Source organism: Babylonia areolata, chromosome 2 (assembly GCF_041734735.1).
Source record: "Babylonia areolata isolate BAREFJ2019XMU chromosome 2, ASM4173473v1, whole genome shotgun sequence".
NCBI classification, from domain to species: Eukaryota; Metazoa; Mollusca; class Gastropoda; order Neogastropoda; family Buccinidae; genus Babylonia; species Babylonia areolata.
In genome coordinates this window covers 44,453,476-44,480,198 of record NC_134877.1, presented here as the reverse complement: position 1 = coordinate 44,480,198, position 26,723 = coordinate 44,453,476, and the positions used below count along the sequence as shown (strand labels likewise).

The window sequence follows — 26,723 nt, the reverse complement described above, 5'->3', positions numbered from 1 at the left end:
AGGGTAAAACTACAAAAATGGGAGAGTAGAGGGTGGGGAGGTAAAGCTACAGCAATGGGAGGGTAGAGGGTGGGGAGAGTATAACTACAGCAATGGGAGGGTAGAGGGTGGGAAGGGTAAAACTACAGCACTGGGAGGGTAGAGGATGGGGAGGGTAACAACTACAGCAATGGAAGGGTGGGGGAAGGTAAAATCTACAGCAGTGGGAGGGTGGGGGAGGGTAATAACTACAGCAGTGGAAGGGTGGGAGAGAGTAATAACTACAGCAACGGGAGGGTGGGGATTGTAAAACCACAGCAATGGGAGGGTAGAGGGTGGGGATTGTAAAACCACAGCAATGGGAGGGTAGAGGGTGGGGATTGTAAAACCACAGCAATGGGAGGGTAGATGGTGGGAAGGGTAAAGCTGCACCAATGGGAGGGTTGAGGGTGGGGAGGGTAAAGCTACAGCAATGGGAGGGTAGAGGGTGGGGAGGGTAAAGCTGCACCAATGGTAGGGTAGAGGGTGGGGAGGGTAAAACTACAGCCATGGGAGGGTAGAGGGTGGGGAGGGTAAAAGTACAACACTGGGAGGGTAGAGGGTGGGGAGGGTAAAAGTACAACACTGGGAGGGTAGAGGGTGGGGAGGGTATAACTACAGCCATGGGAGGGTAGAGGGTGGGGAGGGTAAAACTACAGCCATGGGAGGGTAGAGGGTGGGGAGGGTAAAGCTACAGCCATGGGAGGGTAGATGGTGGGGAGGGTAACACTACAGCAATGAAAGGGTGGGGAGGTGTGTGTGTGTGTGTGTGTGTGTGTGTGTGTGTGTGTGTGTGTGTGTGTGTGTGTGTGTGTGTGTGTGTGTGTGTGTGTGTGTGTGTGTGTGTGTGTGTGTGTGTGTGTGTGTGTGTGTGCGCGGTTGTGTGTGTGTGTGTGTGTGTGTGTGTGTGCGCGTGTGTGTGTGTGTTTGTGTGCATATATGAATGTGTATATTTGAGGGATATATATATATATATATATATATATATATATATATATAGAGAGAGAGAGAGAGAGAGAGAGAGAGAGAGAGACTGGGTGGGCGAAACGGCACTGGCGGGTAGGCGAAACAGTAGGACAAAGGGTCAAACTTGCAAGAAGCCACTGAGGGTGGCGGCAGGGGCGAAGAGTAGGCGAAACGGGAATAGGCGAAACGGGGCCTGGACCTGTGTAACAAACCCTGACGGCACCAGCAGTAGAAAACAGGATGAAAGTGATGTCAGTCTAACCAAGAGAACGAGCTGTCAGTTTTAATCTGAGGGGATGTTATCAGTTGGGCTGGCTCGGTGTTGCCGTGTGGTTAAGTGGTGAATGTGTGCCGTGTGTGTGTGTGCGTGTGTGCGTGTGTGTGTGTGTGTGTGTGTGTGTGTGTGTGTGTGTGTTGTGTGTGTGTGTGCCTGTGTCTGTGTGTCTGTGTCTATGTGTCTGCGTCTGTGTCTGTGTGTACGGCTTGTGTATGTGTGTGTGTGTGTGTGTGTGTGTGTGTGTGTGTGTGTGTGTGTGTGTGTGTGTGTGTGCGCGCGCGCGCGCGCGCGTGTTGTATCTGCTCGAGCGTCTGTATGCATTTGCACACGGGTAGCTGCAGCCTACACCACCACCACCACCACCACCACCGACCTCTCTGATTCATACCTGTTCCCCAAAAAAGTTCAGCCACAATGAGTAGGTGTGGAAAAGTGGGCGGGGAGTTTTGAAAGGCATGGGGAGGTCAGACAGGTGCCAGACTGCGCTGTGCCATGATTACTCACCCACTCTGGCACTGCAGCAGCCTGGTGTGATTTACTGTGGTGTGTTTGATGTTGACTGTGTGTGGGAAGTCTAATTGGGGATTCCTGAATCTCATGGCTCAAGCACGTTTGATTTCAGATACAACTCGCCTCATCTGTCTGTCCTCTCTCTCTCTCTCTCTCCCTCTCTCATCCCCGTAACCAAAAACTGAGAATGAGTATCACATCGAAATAAAAGCGTAAAAAAGAAACCCCCTTGTTCTTGCCTTGAATGTCGCGCTCCACCATGGCGTCCTGGGAGTCATAATAGATAATGAACTGTGGCAATCTTTTTTCATTTTTTTAACATGTTTTAAATTTCAATTTTTATAACACAGACAACTGACTCAAATACGTATAAAAGAAAGGGGGGAAATGACAAAACGGACGAAAACACAATGAAAGCAAAATATAATTACAAATAAATTATGTGTAGTATTCTAAGCAATATAACTATGAATAAATGTATATATCATGTTTATAAGTCATCAAAATTAAGAAAAAATATCTATACCACCCATCTCATTTGTATATATCTTAACATGAAATGGCAATCTTATATTGTCTGTAAAAAAACTGGCACGCAGTCTATTCTAGACATTTTTATTACTTAATCAGTTCAAGACTTACGTAGAAAGTAATGCTGGCAAAATGTTCTTACTCACTCACCGTCCTTCTGACATTAATCTGTTGTCTCAAAGCTGTGCTGCAGATGTTCATCTTAGAACAAGAAGCTAAATTCCCTCCATAAGAAAGCAGCCAAAATGATTTTACCAGAACCTTCACAGTGATAAAAAAAAAAAAGCAAAGGAAAAAAAAAAGCTACACTTAAAATTCTCCCATTACAAAAAAAAAACAAAAACAAACAAAACAAGAAAAAACAACAAACAAACAAACACACACACACACACAAGCTAGAATTCAACAAAGCATTACTCGTGCACAAAGCGCACGGTATCTTGGCACTGATTTATAGATTTCCTGTCTACCGGAGCCTAACAAGTCCATTTTACCACGCCCTCGGATGTATGTTCAAAACTACTTTTGCATTTTCAAGTGCACCCCAGTGGAACTACCTTCCTCTACACGTACAAACGGGTAGTTCTCAACCTATTTTCAAATCAAATTTGCATAAATATTTTTAACCCTTCCATCCATAACTGACTCAGATCTAGACATTAATGTTGGCAGTGACATACAGGACATCTATTCCTCACTCTTTGGATTAGTGTTTTTCTTCTCCCTCTCCTCCTTCTCCTTCTTCTTGTTCTTCTTATTATTCTTGGCCTTGTTGTTGCTGTTGTCGTCGTCGTCGTCGTCGTCGTTGTTGTTGTTATACTTCTTCTATTTTATTTTGTTTTTGTTTGTTTTTGTTCTATTTTGTGATTGCATCTTCTGCGGGTTTTTTGTTTTTGTTTTGTTTTTTGTAGTTGGTCAACATTGCCACAATTACGTTTAGCTGCTGGTAGTCTCCGCCATTTTTTCGCGCGCGCCCGCGTGTGTGTGTGTGTGTGTGTGTGTGTGTGTTCGGAAAACAAATGCTGGATCCATCTTAGAATAAGCGACTTGTGGGTATACTGCCTCCAAATATACACGGGAATGGAATAATGGGACAGGAAAAAACAAAAAACAAAAAAACAACAACAAAAAAACCCCCACTTCTGCTGCCGCGCTTTTACCACATGCCCACTTCACAGTACGGTCTGTTTCCTTCTTTCTCCCACGTGGCTGCTTAGAGAGAACAAGAGCAGCTGGAGGTCTGTGGTAGTAAGTAGTCCACCACCAACACAATCATCAAATCACCATTAATTATTGTTCTTTGTTAATTTGATGTGTGACTAAAATTCCACAACATTTCGGGGGAGCGTACGTGTGACCAATGATTCCCTTGTCGACAGACAAAGTCATACTAAAAGCGTGCGTGACCTTGTTCCCACAACGTGCGCGCGACGAAGAATAGAATTAATTATTGGCTACCATGCCATGCAGCCTGCCTCCCCCCCCCCCCCCCCCCCCCCCCACACACACACACACCCGGGAAAGTGGCTGAAGGGAGGGAACACTTGGAGAACAAAGGGAGACCACTGGTAGCCATCATCCCTTGAGGCCTCAAGGCCTCCTCAAGGACCACAGCAAGACAACGCGGAGTGACCACCACCACCACGGTGAGGTGGGTACAGTTACGTGGTGAATTATTCAGGTGGGGAAGCCGAGACTTTGCTTTCATCTGTGATGTGTACGGCCTTGATGGATGGATTGAGGGAGGGGGGATGGGGGATGGGAAGGGGTGGGGAGGGAGAAGAAGGTAGTGGTCCACACCACACCTGGAGGGAGGGAGGGAGGAGGAGGGTGGTGTGACACAGCGACCTCTCCAGGCTGGACAGCCTATGACTGATTCATCATAACTGTCCTTCACTCTCTCTTTCTCTCACTCACTCACTCTTCACAGCCAGGCACCAGTACGGCCACTGGTACAGGTAGAGAAGACATGGTACAGGAGGAGAGGACGTGTGTTTACTGTTTTTACTTCCTTCTGGAGAATAATGCCCACCCCCCTCTCTCTCTATGATCAAAGAAGGGTGGACATGAAATACAAATGATACCTGCTGCAACAAAATTGTTCTTAATGCTATTTGCTGATGATGTTGTTCTCTTGTCTGACACATCCATTTGGTTACAAAATCAATGAAATGCCCTTAAACAAGAAACAGACAGACTACAACTAACAGTAAATATCGATAAGACCAATATTATAGTTTTCAGCAATGGAGGTCATCTTTCGACTCATGAAAAATGGTGCTATGGTGATAGGGAAACAGAAGTAACCTATACATATAAATACTTAGGAATGTTATTCACAACAAAATTGAGTTTGATATCACTCAGGAGACTGCGTTCGACTGACGCACAGCTTTTCTGGAAACTTTTCGACACACAAATTGAACCAGCCTTGAACTATGGAGCGGAAGTATGGGGACTCTTGACAAATAATCAAATGGAAACGGTACATACATTTCAAATGAAGCGCTTTCTTGGTGTCGCATTACACTCATTAAACACTATGATGTATGACAAAACTGGCAGGTACCCATTGCATATTAGATCAACTATAAAATGCATAAAACATTGGCTCAAACTAACAAGACTGCCGACATCACGATTGTGTAGGCAAGCATACGAGATGCTGCTGCTGCAAGAGGAGAAGGGCAAACAGAACTGGGTATTCCACTCAAGAGAACACCAACGGAACATGGATTCCATCTTGTTTGGATGTGCCAAGCAGGGCACGAGAGCGGCTTTGTATCGGAATTTAAAGATAGACAAACAAAACCGGCATGGAGAAATAGAAAGCATTGATAGGTATAAATGGTTATATTCGTTTAAATCAATATTTCAAACAGAGAAGTATATCAAGATCGTAACAAATGGCATAAAATCTGCTTTGCGAATCTCAGATCTAGAGCACTTAGACTGAATGCCAACAGAAGATGGTTTGATTCAGACGTAGCAACATCTCCTTGCCCAAAGTGTGGCGAAAGCCCAGAAGATGAAAATCATTTCGTATTTAACTGCAAAAGATACAATGAATTGCGAAAAAAAGTACCGTTTTTAATACAGCTCCAGCGCAGAGAAAAAAAATTGTTCGGCATACTTATGACAGAAAATGAAGATATGATATTTTCACTTGCAGAAAATGTATCTGAGGCAATAAATATACGGAAACTGTCCATCATCAGTCCATATACTCATTAATCAATTAAAAATTAGTATGGGTTTTATGAGGGAAAAAAAAACAGATAAAAAGAAAGGCCTACACTTGGATGGTCAGTCTCAACATTGTAATTATATGATGTGTTTGTATTGAAATGATGGGCTTTGATGTTCAGGCATATATAACTATTTCATGATTTATATGTTCTTTAGTATGTGTTTGTATTGATATGATGTGTGTCGATGTTGCATGCGTAAATATTTATTATATGATTTATATGTACACCACCCCCCCCATCACACACACACACTCTCCTCTCTTTCATTTTCACACACACACACACACACACACACACACACACACACACACACACACACACACACACACACACACACACACTCACTCACTCTCTATCTCTCTCTCTCTCACTGCCTACCTTCCCCACTCTCTTCCCCCCTCCCTCTCTCTATCCTTCCACCCCACCCCCTCTCTCTCTCCCTTCCCCTTCTCTCTCTTCTCTCTCTCTCCTTCCATTCCTCCCTTTCTTTCTCCTTCGTGCTCTTCCACTCTCACTCCATGCCTAACTGCCATATTTCAAACCCCACCACCTTCACACACACACACACACACACACACACACACACACACACACACACACACACACACACACACACACACATATATATATATATATATATATATATATATATACACCAGTTAGCCCAAATGGCTGGGGCCAATCAACTCAGCATTGACCATATCCTATAAATTATGACCACTGTGTTTCCCTGAAGGAAGGAAGGAAGGGAGGAAAGACTGAAGTGACAGGGCACGCCACTGACCCCTTGCCCAGTAGGGATGTCGGGACGGGGTTTGGGGGGTGGGTGGGTGGGTGGGGGCAGATGGCAGGGAGGGTGTGTGCGGGTGATGGCGGAGAGGAGGAGGAGGAGGAGGGGGGGGGGGTCCGGTGACAGCGGGAAGACAGGTCAGAGACTGAAACATCCATCAGTATCTTCTCCTCCACCTCTCCTCTTCTCTTCCCACCGTCATCCCTCTTCCCTTCATAAACTGATGTGTATGCATGTATGTATGTATGTATGTATACACACACAAGGCAAGTTGGAAATGCAGCAGAACCAGCATGAACACCCAGCTGGATGTCTGCCTTTCCCCTTCACCTCCTTCACTCTTTTGTCATTCTGGAAGTATTTGAGATGAAGGAGTACGAGGAGGAGGAGAAGTAACAAGAACCAGGAGGATAAGGAGTAAGGGGAGGAGGAGAGGAAGAGTGAAGAAGAAGAAGAAGAAGAAGAAGAAGAAGAAGAAGAAGAAGAAGAAGAAGAAGAAGAGGAAGAAGAATTGATTGATTGATTGATTGAATCTTTAACGGGTAAAGAATTAGGCGCAGTAAAGGCCTTTTTACAATTGTGCCCATTTAACGGCACAAAGCATAAAAAATAAAGAAAGACACGAAACATAAAAATAAAGAAATAAAATGAATTAAAATAAAATAATTAGAACTATGAATGAGTAGTAACTGGAATAGTCTATTTAAACTAACAAAGCAATGACAAGAACAGTTGGTACAAAAAGAAGAAGGAGGAGGAGGAGAAGAAGAAGAAGAAGAAGAAGAAGAAGAAAACCACCACCACCACCAACATTAACAACAACTACATTAACAAGGACAAGAAGAAGATGAAGATCAACAGTAACAACAACAGGATGAGGAGAAGGAGACTTGACAACAACAACAACAGTAATAGCAAAATAACAAAAGCAAATACAACTTCCAGTAAAAACAACGCTGACGACTCAATGAAGACCAAAAGCGATGTTGACCACGAGGACGTGGAAGTGCATGCTGTGGAACGTCGTTTGATCCTCCCACCCTGTGGATCAGTTTACCTTGGTGGTCTATTTATACACCACACTACTTCAGCACACGACAGACAACAAACACACAGACACACAAAGCCTTCTCCACCTCCTCTTCCTTCTTCTTCTTCTCCTCCATGTTTTCTTTTTCTTCTCTGTCTTCTTCGGGGTTTTTTTCTCTCTCTCTAACAACTTGACAGCACTTTCTTTCGATTCAGTTTGAGATTCAGTTGCCCCCCCCCCTCCCTCCCCAACAACAACAACAACAACAAAAAACACACACAAAAAAAAACCGTCCCCTCGTCCTCTCTCTCACTCTCTGCCCCCCCCCCCTCACCCCCCCCCCCTCCCCGAACCCCCGTCGCTCTGTCTGCCACAGTTTCTCTTTGTCTCTTTTTGTCCCTTTCTCCGCCCGCCTACGTCTCTGTCTGTCTGTCTGTCTGCCTTTGTCTGTCTGTCTGTCATCGTTTTTCGCTCTCTCTCTCTCTCTCGGTGTGTGTGTGTGTGTGTGTATGTGTGTGTGTGTATGTGTGTGTGTGTGTATGTGTGTGTGTGTGTGTGTGTGTGTGTGTGTGTGTGTGTGTGTGTGTGTGTGTGTGTGTGTGTGTGTGTGTGTATCTGTGTCTGTGTGTATCTGTGTCTGTGTCTGTGTGTCTATGTCTGTGTGTGTCTGTGTCTACATGAGTGTCTGTCCCTTTGTCTTTGACTCACCCCTCTCTCTCTCTCTCTCTCTCTCTCTCTCTCTCTCTCTCTCTCTCTCTCTCTCTCTCTCTCTCAGTTCCATATGATCATAATTTCTTCTTGCACATATCGACAAGGCACGGAACTGCTTTGTTTGTTCTCACCATGTACAAGCGTCTGTCAAATGAAATATAAGAACTGTAGCTTGTGACTACCTGAGGTAATAATTACTGTGATAGTGGCGACTAAGTTGTGCTTTATTCTACCTGGTATGTCTGTGTGTGCGTGCGTGCGTCTGTCTGTCTCCAACTCGATTCATGTCGATAGCGTCGGACGTGAACTATTGATGATGCACTATGACCTTTTTCCTCCATCCAGGCTCACTCTACAGCGATGTGCATCGTTTCTTGTCAATTGTATGTGTATACAAGGAACATAACTCTCTATCTCTGTCTATCCCTGTCTCTCTATCTCTGTCGCTCTCTTTGCGTCTCTCCGTCTCTCCGTCTGTGTCTCTCTGTGTATGTTCCTGTGTCTGTCTGTCTGTCTCTGTATCCATGTATCTCTCTCTCTCTCTCTTTCTTAATGTCTCTCTCTGTCTGTCTGTGTGTCTGTTTGTCTCTCTGTGTTCGTGTCTGTCTGTCTCTCTCTCTGTCTCTGTCTCCCTGTGTGTGTGTGTGTGTGTGTGTGTGTGTGTGTGTGTGTGTGTGTGTGTGTGTGTGTGTGTGTAGATACTGAAGTGAGATGTGTGAAGAGCCATCACTTCATGCAATCAAGAATAAAGCAAATTGAAGACAAAACAATAAGCTCCCTTTGGAGAGAAAGTACACCAATTTAAGTCGGATTACAAATTTGGTCCTGTGTACACAAAATATGCCTCTGCAGATTAAAAAAAACGATATTTCTAAACTCATTCTTCATCCCACCCCACCACGCCACTATTCTCAGTACAGCCCCCCCCCCCCCCCCCCCGGAAACTCCTCCCCAATCCTTCACCCAACCTCCACCCCCACCCGCCCCTGCCCCTACCACCCACAATTCTCAGAGCATCACCGTGGTGTCACATCAAATGCCAAGGCCGAGACGCAGCAGCCTTGGTGGGTTGCAGACAGGAGAGAGGAAGGGAGGGAGGGGGAAGGATAACTGATGAGCTGTTACAACATGCCGTGACATGTGCACTAATAACCCGACATGACAAACTGCCGCCCGCCTCTCTTGTGACGTAGGGGTCACGAAGGTAACCCCTCACCTTCTCTCTGTGTGTGTGTGTGTGTGTGTGTGTGTGTGTGTGTACGTGCGTATGTGTGTGTGTGTGTGTGGGGGGGGGGGGGCGTGTGTGTGCGTGTGTCCGGGGTGATTTATGACAAAAAGACAGAGCTTGTCAGAATATCGGTGTCAGGTCCACCAACAATGACCTGATGTGCTGCTGGCTATTCCGGTGACATCTCCAGTGCTTGTGGGAGACGAAAACTGGTCATCAGTTTAGTTCTGTGAGTTATTTCTTCTGCCTGTCACTCACTTGTCTGTCTGGATGTCTGTTTTGTGACTTTGGTTTTTGGTCTTCCTTTCTTCACTGTAGTAACTGATCGTATGATTGTCTCAGAGCCACACCTTCCGGATCACACAACGAACAAACAGTGTCACGCGTGCAGCGTGCAAGCTATGAACGGGAACGGACATAATTATCCGGGAACGGACATAATTATCACACGGGAGCTGGATAATAGCATCTGACATTTTTTTTCTTCGAAGATAATTATGTATCATATCATTTTCCTTTTAATTCCAGGAACTAAATTGACATGTTGTAAGCATGCGATAAATATAATTTAGAAGAAAATAAAACAAATGAGGAATGGGAGTAGAAGGGAGTATAGCACACGTGTTTCTAAAAAAAAAAAAAAAATGGCTTGTATGTATGAAAGAATGAGAGTTTGTGAGAGTGAGACAGCATATTTCTTGAGTGATTTTTTTTTAACGTTACGTTCTTTACACTTTGAGGGTGCTATGTACTGTCTCAAACTACCTTGTCAAGCAAATTTCCCTTTATGAGGATATCAAGGTGGTTTTATTGAGTGACTGATTGATTGATATTCACCACTGAGTCCAGAAGGTTGGGTTGGGATGGGTTGCGCAGGAGGAATACCTATTTTGTTTCGCTACGAAATGGATTTTACTCGCTTCGAGAACGAAATTTTCAAGGGTATGTCATGGACCTGTCAAGGATATGCCAGCGGTATGTCATGGGTATAACATGTATATGTCAAGGATATGTCATGGATTTGTTATGGGTATGTCTCATATTAATTTTTTTGTGCGCGCTTTCTCGCTGTCCCATGCTTTTACACACATTGCGAGTTCACTTTGCAAGAAATCGTGGGACTGCGAGAAAACGTGACCGTTCCCTTGCAAATGATATGATTTTAATCATAAAAAAAAATGGGACAGACCGAGCAAGGAAAAGATAACAAACGATTACGAGAAAATGGGCTAACATCACCTAGGCCTGACAACAGAAAGTACGTGGATTAGATGAGCCATAGGTAAAATAATCATTCATGACAACAGTTCCCTAAAAAGAAACAGACGTAAATCCAGCACAGTAGTTTCAAGACACACATACCTCACCGCTGATTAATATCGCGTGCGTGTTTGTGTTGACGTGTGTATGTTGACATGTTTGTGCTGACATGTCGTGTTTATATGGAAGCGACCGTGCTGGTTCTGTTTGCTGGTTGGTCTGCCTGACTGCTGGCTGGGCCTCAAATGCTGTGTTGCTGGTGGATGGAGCTGGTGTTGTGGGCATGGCTGAGGGTGTGTGGGGGCATTTCAGTGTGAGTTAAACATCAGTTATTGCCGCCTGTCCATTTATATTATTCACCCAACGTGCCCAACGCATCAGTTAAAATCGTCCGTAGCCCCACTTTCACGTAAAACTCCTTTTCTGGTACTTGATTCATGTTGATGCCTTGTGATTTTGCGAAGTCTGCTCCCTTGGTTTAAACAGTATTTTATTTGGAACATGTCACAATACAACACAGATATCGATGAACAAGACAACAAGAAAATCTTTTATAAAGTCCTGTCCTGACACATGTACATACTGAATATGTGACGGATGACATGAGTTTTGATACATAAGTCTGCTCCCTTCGCCCATTTAGTTTCTAGGAGTGAAAGTGCATAAAAGAAAATAATTCTAATGGTGGAACGGAATTGTTATGTCTGTCTGATTGCTTTAACATTCATTCCCAAAATGATTCTGGTTGGAATTATGTGTCCACAAAAGTCATCAGCATTCAAGAGGCCCCTCCATTAAGAACAACTATAAAATCGTACTAAATAAAAAGAAAAGAAAAAAAAGAAAGAAAAGGAAAACCAGAAAAAAAAATAAAACACTCCTTTCCAGAAAAAAACGACAACCATGTCAAGACTTCTCATATAACGATCATCATCTATTTCTGTTCTTCCTGGGCGTCCTTACGGTTGCATTATGGATTAATCCCACTCTATCTGTTCCTCGGAGATACCCGTGGAACCAAGGGTTCTGTCTTCTTCAAAACATCCCTTGATGATACCACATTAGTGGGTCTGGACAGGGCCCTTTGACATGGCTGGGTGTCTCTTTTCCCAGCAGGATGGGGGATTCCCGTCAGATTCTTAGGGTACATCTTTAATCCGAGCAGATTCTCAGGGTAAATTTTTAACGTTAATTACATCCCCGAAAGTAGCCCGCGGGTCAAAACTGGAGGGAGGAGCCTCACCTTTTGCACGCCACACCCCGTCAACAAAGGAACATGGAGGAGGGGGGGGGGGGGGGGGGGGGGGGGGGGGGGGGAGAGGGGGGGGGGGAGGTGCGTGTGCCATTCATCAAACATGAGGGTGACTCCCTGACACAGACACTATTTCTTTTTGTTTTCTTTTTACCTCAGCTAAATTGCACACAGACAGTAATCAGCTGCCGTGATGCTGAACCATCCCTGATTCTTCACTCACACACACACACACACACACACACACACACACACACACACAGATAGATAGAGAGAGAGAGAGAGAGAGAGAGAGAGAGAGAGAGAGAGAGAGAGAGAGAGAGAGAGAGAACTCTGACATGGACAGAAGCGCCGGCAGAAACAAAGAAAGAAAGAAACGGAAAGAAAGGAAGAAAAAAAGATGGAAAAAAGAGAGAGAAAGAGCTGGCACGTCTGCAAAGAGAACAAGAGGTGCAGGTACAACGCCAGTGGATGAAACAGGAAGTAAAAGAGTTGTTCCTGGACTTCAGAAGATCCCCACACATCCCCAGGACACGCGAACACGGCACTCACCTCTCTCTCTCTCTCTCTCTCTCTCTCACACACACACACACACACACACACACACACACACACACACACACACACACACACACACACACACTATCATCATTATCCATTATCATCATCATCGACGCTAAACATGCACATAAAATAGCAGTGAATGTATAATCTGTTGGGTTTTTTGTTTGTTTGTTTGTTTCTGTGTTTGTTTTTCTCTTCTCAAGACAGACTGCATGGCACAGCGAAGGGCCTCATGACGCCACACGACAAACAAAAACAAGATGCAGACATGATCAAAATAAATAAATACATAAATTACAAACAAATAAATAATGATAATAATAATTAAAATTTAAGACAAGGACGTGGCATTGTCACCCGTTGATCTTCAGACCAACCAAAGGTCATCATCAGTTTGTCAGCGATCTGCTGACTTGCAGGCACACATACAAACAAACAGCAGAAACAAAAACTCAAAAATATAACAACTAACAAACAAAGAAACAGCAACAGCAACAACAAAAACTAACAACAAAAAACAAACAAGCAAAGAAAGACAAAAAAAAAAAAAAAAAAAAAAAAAAATGTCCAAATGTCAGAGCAGCATGTGAGGTCTGTTGCTGGAGGCGGTTGCTCTTCTGTACCTTTTGATGACGGCAGACCACACAGCACAGCCACACAACATCGACACAAAAGGTTACGCACTCTGCTGACGGTTTCACCCAGGAGAAAGACCTGTACTCTGACTGACATGAACAGGGAAATAGATAGAAGGGTGGGGGGGGACTGGGTCAGAAATAACTCTGATGACGACAGTTTGCAGACTGGAGGAGAATTTATTTTCAGTCAATTTATTTGCCATATAAATTATACGTGTCATCAATTTTTCTTCTGTTTTAATGCATTTACTTCATTATGTTTTAAACATTTCATTTCATGGCGTTTTTCCCTTTGTTTCTCTTTTGTTTTTTTTGGAAAAGTAAGTTTGTTAGAAAACAATATCCAAGTACTAGGCCACACTGCAAACAACACAAAACTGTAAAGCAAAGACAGTTTCCAACATTGATGACCCAAACTATAGTTTTTCACATCATCCAGCCAACACAGTATTTCACCACCTTTAACAGGTTATCAAATCCATCCATTCGAACCAGCTGAAATAAATAGCTGACGCATTCAACAAAACAAAATAGGAATGCATTGGAAATATATCGTGCTCGTCAGAAATCAAACCATTTGCCATTATTATCTATCAGACTGCGCAAACCGTTTTACAACTAGCGAAATGACTTTTTTTTTCAAAACTTCATATGTCGGCATCATGCTGCATTGTGCATAAAAACGCCATATAATCATTTGGAAATTTACATATCAATTGTCATTTATTCATGACATCTCGTTCCTCTTTTTGCTAAAATGACCACAGCACGCGAATGTGAAACCATGTTTTGTTGAGAGAGAAGAGAGAGAGAGAGAGAGAGAGAGAGAGAGAGAGAGAGAGAGAGAGAGAGAGAGAGAGAGACATAGAGAAGTGGATGTAGCTATGCGTATGACAATGCAGGATGCAGTTCAGTATCGTAGCTGGCTGTGAGAATATCAGCACACAGTGTGGTTCAGCAGTGTAGTTAGCTAGGTGAACGTCAGTACATAGCGTAGTTCAGCAGTGTAGTTAGCCATGTGAACGTCAGTACATAGCGCAGTTCAGCAGTGTAGTTAGCCAGGTGAACGTCAGTACATAGCGCAGTTCAGCAGTGTAGTTAGCCAGGTGAACGTCAGTACATAGCGCAGTTCACTAATATAGCTAGCTAGGTGAATGTCAGTACATAGCGCAGTTCAGCAGTGTAGTTAGCCAGGTGAACGTCAGTACACAGCGCAGTTCACTAATATAGCTAGCTAGGTGAACGTCAGTACATAGCGCAGTTCAGCAGTGTAGTTAGCCAGGTGAACGTCAGCACACGCTGTGGTTCACTAATGTAGCTAACTAGGTGAACGTCAGCACATGGTGTTGTTCACTAGTGAAACTAGCTATGTGAACGTCGACACATAGTGTAGCTCAGCGGTGTAGCTAGCTATGTGAACGTCAGTGCACAGCGCAGTTCAGCAGTTCTGTTCTGCTATGCGAACGTCGGCACGTAGTGTAGCTCGGCAGCATAGCTGGCTACGTGAACGTCAGTGCGTGGTGTAGTTCATCGGTGCAACTGACGCAGGGGAGTGTACACGTCAGTCGGGGCTGGCTGCTCATCAGAATCACATTACTGGCAAGGCAGTTCAGTTTTTTGTTTTTGTTTTTGTTGTTGTTTTTTAAAGCGAGGGGGGAAAAAATGGGATGGGGGTGACTGAAGTGACTGACACCTAACGAGCATGTGAAGCGAGGCAGTACGTCTTCAAACTGTTCTCTTCGTGTACTGTTTCCCCCCCCATCCCCATCCCCTCTTTCCGTGTCACTGTAAGGAACGCGATGGCGGTGCAGGTTGGAAGTGGGAAGGAAAGGGTGATCGGAAAGTACGGAGGTAAACTGGTTGTAGTGATACATGGTGTGTTTTCGCTGCGTGTATATATATATATATATATATATATATATATATATATATATATATATATATATATATATATATTTTTTTTTTTTTTTTTTTTTTTTTTTTTTTCCCCCTTCCTGTTTACAGTTTTCTTCTTTAGCTCTATTCTGGACCCTCTTCAGGAAGCGGACTGGATGCAAAACAGCACGAAGCAATGTTATCTATCGCCCTCATTAATGAAGAATTTGCTTTGTCTTCTCTGCATCCAGCTCACCCTGACATTGTCTCCGGTGTGAGAAACAGATACGTAGAGAGAAAGAGAGAGATAGAGACAGAGAGAGAGAGAGACAGACAGACAGACAGACAGGCAGACAGAGACAGAGAGACAGAGAAAGACAGAGGGAGAGAGAGACAGAGACACAGAGAGATACAGACAGAGACAGAGACACACAGACAGACAGACAGAGACAAAAATTTAAAATAATATTGCGTGCCTGCGTGTATGCGTGCCTGTGTGCGTGCATGCGGATCTGATTGTTACGTCTGCAATTTGATTCCGGAGTAACACAGAACCTGCTATTCTTTACATCTTTGATTGTAAAAAAAATCATGTTCATATTAATCATAATAATAAAATAATAGAATACAGAATAGCACCATTTGCCTTGTATTCATGCCAATCTTTTTATCAGTTCCTTGACATTTATATGGCAAGGAAAGGCAAGGGAAGCAGTTAATTTCATGAACCTACTGGAGGCATTGAAACATTATGCACACATGTATGTTTTACACACACACACACACACACACACACACACACACACACACACACACACACACACACACACACAGAATGGTGTAAAAAAAAAAATAAAACAAATAAAAAAAGCACTCGAGCAGACAAGCAAACACACACTAACAATTCACGCATCTCTAGCAATAGACATTTTTTTCCCCCAACAATGAACAGTCCTATCAAAAAGAATCATGTATAGAATATAAACCGAATTTAAGTTTAAACAACATTTTTTCCCCAGAAAACAAACAGTGGAATTTGATGGAGTTATAGTGTGTTCATTCGTATTTCGGTAAACAGTTTTGTCTGATGTCAAAAAGGAAAGAAAGAAAAAAAAGACAACAAAGAAGGAAGAAAAGAAAAGAAAAGAAAAAAAAAATTACGAACATCGAGAAAGAGAGAGACTCGAGTTCGTTCAGCCTCATTTGTTAGTTGTTGTTTTTTTTTTTGACTCACTTGTGTAAACAAAGTGAGTCTATGTTTTAAGCCGGTGTTCGGTTGTCTGTGTGTGTGTGTGTGTGTGTGTGTGTGTGTGTGTGTGTGTGTGTGTGTGTGTGTGTCCGTGTGTCTGTGTGTCCGTGGTGAACTTTGACATTTTCTCTGCAAATACTTTGTCAGTTGACACCAAATTTGGCACAAAAATAGGAAAAATTCAGTTATTTTCAGTCATCTTATTTATAACAATATTGCACCTCTGGGATGGGCACCAGAAAAATAATAAAAGAAGCCTAATGATATGCAAACTGCATTTACTGTTATATTTATATTTTTTGTATTCTCTAAACTTGGCACTTTGACCTCTTATTCTGACACAACAACAAGAGGAGTCATTATTATCATTTTTTTGTACAAACAGGAACTTCTTTTGCTAAGCATGGAATTTTTATTTATTTTGCAAACGTTTTAGTGCAGATAGTAAAAAAGGTAAATTACTCTGTAATTAATGCTAGCGGACGTAATTCATCACAAGTGAGTCTTGACGGCCTTGCCTCTCTTGTTAAGTGATACGTCTGAGTTCTGGGCATGCGAACCTGACTACAAATATCTGTGACAATGCTGTGGGATGTCAGCCCATACCACAAGGTGAAACTGTTCGACGCTCAGACCTGATCAATGACTGGATCAGTTTTCCTGTCTGCAAGGCAATCCATGCTTGATGACTATCATGTCTGGCAGGTCTAATTATATCAGGAATAATTACCTTGATAAAATTCACTGATGAGTCTAAATGACAACAGAAAAGGGGAATTGTTAAAAAAAAAAAAAAAATGAAGAAGCGAAACTTCGAAGACAAAAGAAGTGAGACATTACGATTTTCTTGAATACAGGCCGTTTTGAACGCACGAGCGAAAGAGCAATAGACAAGAGATAGAAAGACAGACTGACAGACAGAAGGAGACAGAGACAGAAAGAGGGATAGATAGAACGTGAGAGAGACATAGACAAACACAGACAGAGAGACACAGAGAGAGACGGGGACTGAAAGACTGAGACAGAGGGAAACAGAGAAAAGAGAGACAGAGACAGACGTGTACTTGACACCCAGTCACCAACTAGTCAGTTCACCATCCACTCCATCACTCGCAAGCACTCAACACAGCACATATAGCACGACACAGCACACACAGCACGACACGGACAACACGGCACAGCACGGCACAGAACAGCACGGCACAGCACAACACAGCACAGCACGACAAGGCACAACACGGCACAGCGCGGTACAGAACAGCACGGCACAGCACGACACAACACAGCACAGCACAGCACAACACGGCACAGCACAGCACAGCACGACACGGCACAGCACAGCACAGAACAGCACAGTACAGCACGGCACAGTACAGCACAGCACAAGGCAGCACAGCACGGCACAGTACAGCACAGTACAGCACAGCACAGCACAGCACAGGGCAGCCTTACTCACGTGCATGGTGGATGAGAGACAAGGGGGCAACGAGGGGTCGGAGGGAAAGGGGAGGGAACCCTAGTGCGCCATGGTGCTGGGAGCCACGGCGCAGCGCATGTCCTGCGACATGATGGGGTAGGACACGAGGGGCGTGGAGGGAGGGCCCAACGTCTGCGCCATGCTGCCCCCAGGGGGAGGCGCCACCTGCTGCAGGGGGGAGGGGGTGACGAGGGGGGGCAGCGATCCCCCGGCCACCAGGTTGTTCTGAGGCAGAGATAGCGAGGCCAGGGGCGGGTTCATGCTGACCGTGGGGTTGAGGGTGAGGGGCGGGGGGCCTAGAGGCGGGGGCTGAGCGGCCCCCTGGGGGCGCGGGGGAGGACCCGTGGCCGCAGCCACGGCTTGCTGCTGCTGCTGCTGCTGCTGTTGTTGCTGCTGCTGTTGCTGCTGCTGCTGCTGCTGGTGGATCTCGCGCGCCATGCGCTGAGCGGCAGAGTGGAGCGCGTGCTGCGTGGCCATGTCGCTGTTGAGGGCGATCTGCTGAGTCAGGCTGGTGTTGAGGGGCGTGGCCAGGGCAGTGGCCTGCAGGGCGGCAGGAGATTGCTGGGCCATGCCGGCCAGACCGAAGGTGACGGCTGGGGGGAGCGGGAGGGGCTGAGTGGCCGGCATCTGCACGGCACTGACTGCTGACTTGGCCACGCGGAGGCGGGCGTTCTGCTCGAGGAGCACCTCGTTGGTGGCGGTGAGGTCGGCCACTTGCTTCTTCAGCTCCTCCACCCTCCGCCTCAGGGCCCCGTTCTCCTCCTCCAGCACCTGGTACTGGTAGCTGCTGGGTCGTCCCGCGGAAGACCCCGCCCCCGGACCTCCACCCGCGTACCGACCCTCGAAGCTCCCGGCGCTCCCGTTGCCCCCTCCGCTGTACCCCTCCATGTCCACCCGTCGCCGTTTGATCAGCTGGGGGCCCTCCATGCCGGATCCAGGACCCCCGTGGCTGTACTCGTAGCGGTCGAACTTCTCATAGCCGTCGTCCAAGTGGTTGAAGCTGTGGTGGTTGTTGTGGTGGTTGTGGTTGTGGTTGTGGTTCTGTCCGACCCTCAGGTCGTTGGGGTGGTGAGGAGGGGGAGGCCTCAGGTCATGACGGCCCAGGTCGGGTCTACCCCCGCCAGCGCCCAGGTCGTTGCGCTGCAAGGGGTCACAGTCGTGATGATGATGATGATGATGATGATTAAAGTCGTTGGTCAGGTGGCGGTACTTGCACTTGGTGCCGCGCTTGCACTCGCCCTTCATGAAGTCACGGCACAAGGGGACGTCACTGTTGGCGGGCTGCAGGCGGGGAGGTAACTGCCCCGTCTGGTGGAAGTGCTCCTCCTCCTCGCGCGTGCAGTGCAGGAACTTGCAGGAGGGGCGGTGGCAGCCAGTGTTCTGGAAGTCGTGGCAGAAGGTGGGCTGGGGCTTGGAGCTGGCGCCCATGCTGTCCGCGTCTCCGTTAGCGGTGGCGGTGGTGATGAAGGGGGGCACCGGGGCGGCGCTGCTGCTGCTGCTGCTGGGCGGATGCCGGTACTTGCAGCGTTTGCCGCGGCGACAGGCGTTCCTCAGAAAGTCCCGGCACACGTCATCCTTATCCTGGGCCTGGATCACTGTGGCTTTAACGTCATCACTGCCACAGTCACTGGGCTCAGACATGTCCATCCAGGGAGGCCAGCAGAGGTCCAGGGGAGGAGAAGAGGTCAGCTGTGTCGCAACCACACACCTCCCCAACCGTTGTTTGCTGCCTCACTTCCTCCTAACATCCACACACTGCAGGTGCAGTCAACGCTTCCCTGTCACAGCACGTGTACCTCAACGCTTCCTTGTCACAACAGCACGTGCACCTCAACTTCAGTGTCGCAGCAGGTGCAGTCAACTCTCCCTGACACAGCAGGTGCAGTCAACTCTCCCTGACATAGCAGCAGTGTATACTTCACGCTCCCTGACACATGCAGCTCAAAGTTCCTTGTTACAACAGCACTTGCGCCTCAACTCTCACTGTCGCTGCACATGAAACTCAATGCTTCCTGTCACAACAGCACGTGCACCTAAACTCTGATTGTCGTAGCACGTTCAGTCAATGCTCCCTGTCACACAGCACGTGCACTTCAACTCTCACTGTTGCAGCACGTGCAGTCAACGCTCCCTTTCATAACAGCACTGCACCTCAACGCTGCTGTCACAGCACGTGCAGATCAATGCTCCCTGTCACAACAGCACATGCACCTCAACTCTCACAGTGGCAGCACGTCCAACTCAAGGCTTCCATGACCCCTGGTCTGGCAGGTTAGTACAGCCTGGTGGCAGGGGCGTGCAGCACAGTCATGACGCAGCAGCACAGGCAGGCATCATCAGGCAACTGACCTCAACGCACCATCCAAACCGATCACTGCACGCGCGCACACAGCACTATCCCAGAGGAAGGTGGACCACTACCTTACATCATCACGTCACAGAGACATACACACAAAGTCCTGCAGCGACACCTCTGTGTCGCAACAACACAGAAACAGTCTCGTGGAGAGTGGGTGAGTTCTCCTTGCTGCAGCAGGTTCAGCAATGAAGAGCTAGCGATTTGTTCTTCCAGTAGAATTTGGGTTTTTTGTTGTTGTTTTTTATCTTGTCAGTGACACACAATTCTCCACGGCAAAAAACAAAACAAAAAGCAAGTCTTTATTTAATGAGCAGTGACGCTGGTTCTGTTATAGCGCTGACTGACCAATGTTCTGGGAGCAACGACAAAGATCTTTGCGGCACAAATACACAAAGGGTGCGAGAAGGAAGGAAGCGGGGAAGGAAGAAGGGAGGAAGGGAGGAAGGACAAAGGTGCTGCAAACAAGGGGTTGTCCCTGACAGCGCGGGAGCAGCAGCTGTGAAGAACGCGGCAAGGGCGGGCAGTCAGGCAGCTGACTCCACAGTTCCGGGCCACACTGCCCTTCGCTCGCTTCTGCAACAAAACAAGCGCCGCCAGTTAGCACAGTGATAACCTGACGCTCTCGCCTTCACCACCAACTCTACCGACTCTACCTTTACTGGGGTCTGGGTTCTAGTCTTTCCAACAGAACGACAAGCCGTGGCCATGTGCAAAAACTGGTTTAACGTCAACTATGGAAACAAAACAAAACAAAACAAAAGAGGTCGGGGCGGGGGTGGTCTGGGGTGTGGGGTGAAACATGGTTCCGTTGTGCTTGGTGAATAATCAATATTAATCACAAGCAGGAATCAACATCAGTAGCATAGAACGGACCTTGGAGAGGTTAGAGTTAGCGGTGGTGGTGGTGTGTGTGTGTTGGGAGGGAGGGGGAGGGCGTGGGGGGAGGTGTGTGTGTGTGGGGGGGATCCTCGGTTGTGCTTCATTGTTGACACACGACAAAGCACTACGTCATACCCGTTCAACCCTCAAGTGGCGCCCTCTGCAGACATCCCTGCTCCTTGTGCAGCGAGCTGAACGATACAGGGGAAATGACTTGTTTCGTCATGTCTGCATCACAATGTGCATGGTGAAATGTGTCGTTTTCTTCGCGAAAGAGAGACTTCGCGCCTTGAATGCAATACTCTTGTGAATTCATAACCTGGCCCCATTTTGCACTGAAGACTATTTGATGGTAAATTCTCGTAAAAATACACAATCAATGTTGGTGACACATTCATGCATAAATTGGACGCGTCCTGTTAGTAAACTGGTCTCAAAATTAATCTTATAGTTATGGATCACGAGTGACAGTTTACGCCACTGGCCCATGCTTTGTGAAATAAGTTACAAAGCAGATGACAAATGCCAATGTTAACAAAAGTTGCAGATTATAAATGCCACAATGCTAACAAACGCTACACAAGGATGGGCAGATCATCGTGTCAGTTGGAAGTCAGGTCATTGCCTCCACAAATCACATGTCTAGCATGCAGCGTTTAATCAGTAATGCTTCAGATAACACCAGGGCTCCATACCTTACTTCAAGGAAAAGAAGCAGGAGGAGGAGGAAAACGAATGAGCTGGGTAAGGATGAGGTGCTTGGGGAGGAGGAGAAAGAAGAGGAAGAGGAGGAAGAGGAGGAGAGGAGGAGGAGGAGAAGAAGAAGAAGAACAGGAAGAAGAAGAAGAAGAGATCATAACCATTATCACCATCATCATCATCATCATCATCAAAAACAACAACTTATTCATTTTTCACAGAACTCATTCAGACTGATCCTTCACAATCTTCAATTAGCCAGTAGCCTCAGCTACTCTGTTAGTTGCAAAGCCATGCCATATAGAATATGAATCACATATTGCATACCAGTAGCGTAGAACATGGAGATAAATATGAGAACGATAGAGAGACAGATACAGAGACAGACAGACAGACAGACAAACATACAGAGACAGACAGACACAGAGAGACAGACAGAGACAGACACAGAGAGACAGGAAACATAGATACATAGATAGGCAAGAGACAGAGAGAGCATGGGAAACAAATCCGCGAGTGATCAAACGAAAACAAAGGAAGAATAACACCAGAAATAGCGCCATTATCGACAGCACAGGACGCACACTTAAAGTGCCTTGAAGCTGATAACAACTGTGTTCATGTCCCTGATCTGATCGCACAGTTGTTTCTCCGTCCGTTAAACCTGCACAGGTCCATTAAACCTCCACTGGGTCCATTAAACCTGCACTGGGTCCTTTCAGCCTGTACTGGGTCCGTTAAGCCGGTACCAGGGTCGTTAAACCTGCACTGGGTCTGTTAAACTTGCACTGCACCGTTTAGCCCGTACTGGGTCCATTAAATATGTACTGGGTCCTTTCAGCCTGTACTGGGTCCGTTAAGCCGGTACCAGGGTCGTTAAACCTGCACTGGGTCTGTTAAACTTGCACTGCACCGTTTAGCCCGTACTGAGTCCATTAAATATGTACTGGGTCCTTTTAGCCTGTACTGGGTCCGTTAAGCCGGTACCAGGGTTGTTAAACCTGCACTGGGTCTGTTAAACTTGCACTGCACCGTTTAGCCCGTACTGGGTCCATTAAATATGTACTAGGTCCGTTAAACCTGTACTGGGTCCGTTAATCCGGTACCAGGTAACAGGGTCGTTAAACCTGTACTGGGTCTGTTAAATCTGTACTGCAACGTTAAACCTGCACTGGGTCTGTTAACCCTGTGCTGGGTCCTTAAACCTGAAGTGGGTATGTTAAACCTGTACTGGGTCCGTTAAACCTGTACTGGGTCTGTTAAACCTCTCCTGGGTCCGTCAAACCTGTTCTGTGGTGTCTGTAAAATGTGGTACCTCACTTCTGAAGAACCACAACAACAGAAACAACAACGACAGAACGCACACTCTAAAAAACAAAGTAAGTGCCTTTTTTTTCAAAACAGATTTACATGCTTTCCACTCTAGTATTTTTCACTCATGCACGCAGGCATGCACGCAGTCATGCAACCAAGTGTGCATGCAAAAGTGCACGCATAAATACATGCACACACTACGCACACAGGCACGCATACATGCACGCATATACGCATACAAAGACACACGCATACATGCACGCATGCATTCACAAATACACGCACACTAAAATGTACGCACACGTACACACGCATTCACACATGCAGACAAACATTAACACAAAACAAACAAACAAAAACAAAAAAAAACATGCCGAAATATACAACAAAAGGAAACAATCAAAAATAAATAATAAAACTATATATGAAATAATATAATATGATAACGTAAGCGGAGAAAAGGACATTAAAATCAAACCAGTCGAAAAAAAAAAGAAGTTATGGGCCGCCATGGGATGAGGGGTATTTTCTTTTCAAGTATAAATGCACTGAATGCAGTTAATCCTGTGCCTGGTACATTCAAATTGTCTGTGCAGGAAACGTTGTGTTCGGTGTTGTGTGCTGTGTGAGATAGGAAGTGACCGGCTAGAACAGAACCTGCTCTCTCCTATGATCATTTAAAAAGAAATTCTCCACTGCCCGAAAACTGGAATGGAGGGATGGTGTGTGTGTGTGTGTGTGTGTGTGTGTGTGGGGGGGGGGGGGTGAGGCGGTACACTGGGGGAAATCTTTAAAAAATATATAATAAAAAAAAGTTCGTGAATACACGTAAGACCAATGGCCACACACATGCACGCACCCACCCTAAGTACTCCACCCTCCATCCTCAATCATTTTATTCCGCACACACCCACTCCTCTCCCAATCCTCCCATACTCTCCCTGCCTCACACACCCTTCCCCCGAATCACGCACAGAATGACGGTGACAGACCTTCGCGACGGGCGTAACACCGAGTGGTTAAAGCGTTGGACTTTCAATCTGATGGTCCCAGTTTTAAATCCCGGTCACGACTTCAGGTGGGGAAATGGTAGAGATTTTTTTTTCCCCCGATCTCCCAGACTTGCTAGTGCCTGAGGTCTCTTCGTGTGTATGCGCATGCATATGATTAAATGCGCACGTTGAAGAGCTCATAATCCATGTTAGCGTTCGGTGGGTTACAGAAACAAGAACATACCCGGCATACCCCACACTCTACCCACCCCGTCCCCGAAAACGGAGTATGCCTACATGGCGGGGGATAAAATCGGTAATACACGTAAAAGCCCACTCGTGCATGCAAGTGAACGTGGGAGTTGCAGCCCACGAACAGAAAAAAAGACCAACGCGTGCGCAACTATACTCCTCGTGCACAGCATCTCATTTCAGAACATCGCAAAACATGACAACAGCTGATAGCACGACACAGAGATCATCTTCTCGGGGATAACCGCACACTATCACAACAAATGCTGAGTGTTTCAGGGCATTCCGGAACTTAACAGCAGCAGCAGCAGTAGCAGTACAAGTGGGCAGATAACACCACAGCAAACTCAGCCTGCTGTTGCAGTTTTAGTTTCGGGTTCAAGCTGGTGTCAAAGCGTGCTGGCTGATCTGATCCATGATATACTCTACACCGCGTCTGCGTAAGCAAAGGAAAAAAGAAAAAAAGAGAGGGAAAAAAAGCAACAGATGCCTGACCCTTGAAAAAACAACAACAACAAAACAAACAAACAAACAAAAAACAACAACATCGCACCAGTGAGAGCCTACACCAGGTTTGTCTGCCTTCATCTAGCAGTCCCTCTCCATGCCGCCGGCTTACATAATGCAATGCAAAACACAGAATACTTAACTAATACCTCAGTAAGATAATTCTTCTGTGGTGTAAACACACATAAACAATGTACGAGAATCCCAATTAACATGTGATTCTGCCCTCTCGTGTCAAGCAGGAAAGCTATACGTGTTAGCACCAGTTCTAGTGTCTTGGTGTGAACAGTAACAGAGACACAGGTAACACAGACCCAGATCAGACTGAAACACATACACACAGCAGGTCACACATACATATCCAGACAGAGATTATCAGTCCCAAAGGTATACGACATAAAGGCTAGTTTTATTGCTGTCACAACAAAAAACAAGAAGAACAACAACAACGATAACAACTTTCAGTCAGCGAATAGCAGATTGTTTTATTACAAGATGAAGTAAAAAGATGAGGAAAAGAAGAACAGAAAGAGGAAGACGACGGGAAAGAGGATAGAATTATGACAATGAGACAACAACAATTAACATAAACCCCCAATAAAGAAAGAAAAAAAAAGAATAAATGAAAGAAAGAAAAAAACAAAGGAACGAAAGAAGAAGAAGCACAAAACGAAGAATGGGCAGAAGTAGAAGACGACGAAGACGAAAAAAAAAAAAAAAAAAAAAGGAAAGAAAAAATTAATAGTCATCACAAACAGCAGGACATCGCAAATCGCTTGTGACAGCCACGCCACACACGCCAGCGCCTTCATCATCAGTGACACACTCACACACCTGTCTCATTTGCCTTCATAACTGCTGACACAAAGCTATCAGACTGATTCTTTTCAGCCGTGCAGACAGCGAGGGCCAAGCCCCCATTACATGACACAACTCTTTTTTTCCCGTACATCAAAGCAAACACGCTGCTTGAAAAGAAACGTAAAAAAAACACAAAAAAACCAACACACACACACACACACACACACACACACACACACACACACACACACACACACACACCACCACCACCAACAACAACAAAAACTGAATGCCTACCCAAAACCATGTCCTGAAAAGTGGTTGCAACACCGCCTGAGTGCCAGAGTTTTTGACATCTTGTTTCTTTCAATCTTAGAAAGATAAACAGAGTCAGACAGGTTGGAGGAAAGCACACATAAATGCAGACACACTGACATATAGGCAGATAGATAGACAGAGAGATAGATATTGATCTGGCACAGTTGATAACACTAAGATAGACGTTTACACAGACAGACAAACATATATAACGGATAGACAGACAGATATATAGACAGACAGACAGACAGATAGAGAGAGAGAGCGAGAGGGAGAGAGGGGGAGGGGGAAAGTTGGGTTAGCTGGTATCGTTTATATTAACTTACAAAGTAGCGCACACACACACACACACACACACACACACACACACACACACACACACACACACACACACACACACACACATGGGTGGCGCTCTCAGTGTAGTGTAGAATTTCACACCGAGAAATCTGTTGTGACAAAAAAAAGAGTAACACAATACAATACAATATTTTATTACAACTTTGATCAGTCGTTTGCTTCACAGGTAATCTCCTCTATAGGGCTCCACTTCGTGAAGACTCTCTGTCACCGATGCTGTCTCAGACCCAACAAAGCCAGTATAAGTCAAGTAGGTTTCACAAACTCACACTGAAAAAAATTACACTGTGGTTCGAAGTGTGTGCATGTCGATAGTCCCTGCTGGGTATGACTGTGTATGGGGAAAGAACTCGTGAGAGTAATATGCCATACACACAAAAACAACAACAACAAACGGTGCGGATGATGGGATAGCAAAATTTAAAAGAAAAGTGTGTGCTTGTGTAAAAAAAAAAAAAAAAAAAAAAAAAAAAAAAAAAAAATCACGGAGACCACATATAGTATTTTCCATGCGAATAGGAAGGGGGGGGGGGGGGGGGGGGGGGGGAGAGAACGAACGGAATTGTACTGTGTCCCTGTTCCAAATAAACCTTATCAAATCAACCAATCAATCAA

General features: G+C 45.6%; 1 protein-coding gene across 1 annotated transcript in view; it reads right to left on the bottom strand.

The window, feature by feature from the left end:
* The window catches only part of LOC143301732 (uncharacterized), a 52,881-nt gene that overhangs the window by 14,538 nt on the left and 11,620 nt on the right, over positions 1-26,723 (bottom strand). Inside the window, exon 2 of the mRNA XM_076616124.1 lies at positions 17,607-20,559. Coding sequence (XP_076472239.1) covers positions 17,667-19,274 — 1,608 coding nt within the window. The 5' untranslated portion in view covers positions 19,275-20,559 and the 3' untranslated portion in view covers positions 17,607-17,666. The remainder of the gene's footprint in view (positions 1-17,606; positions 20,560-26,723) is intronic.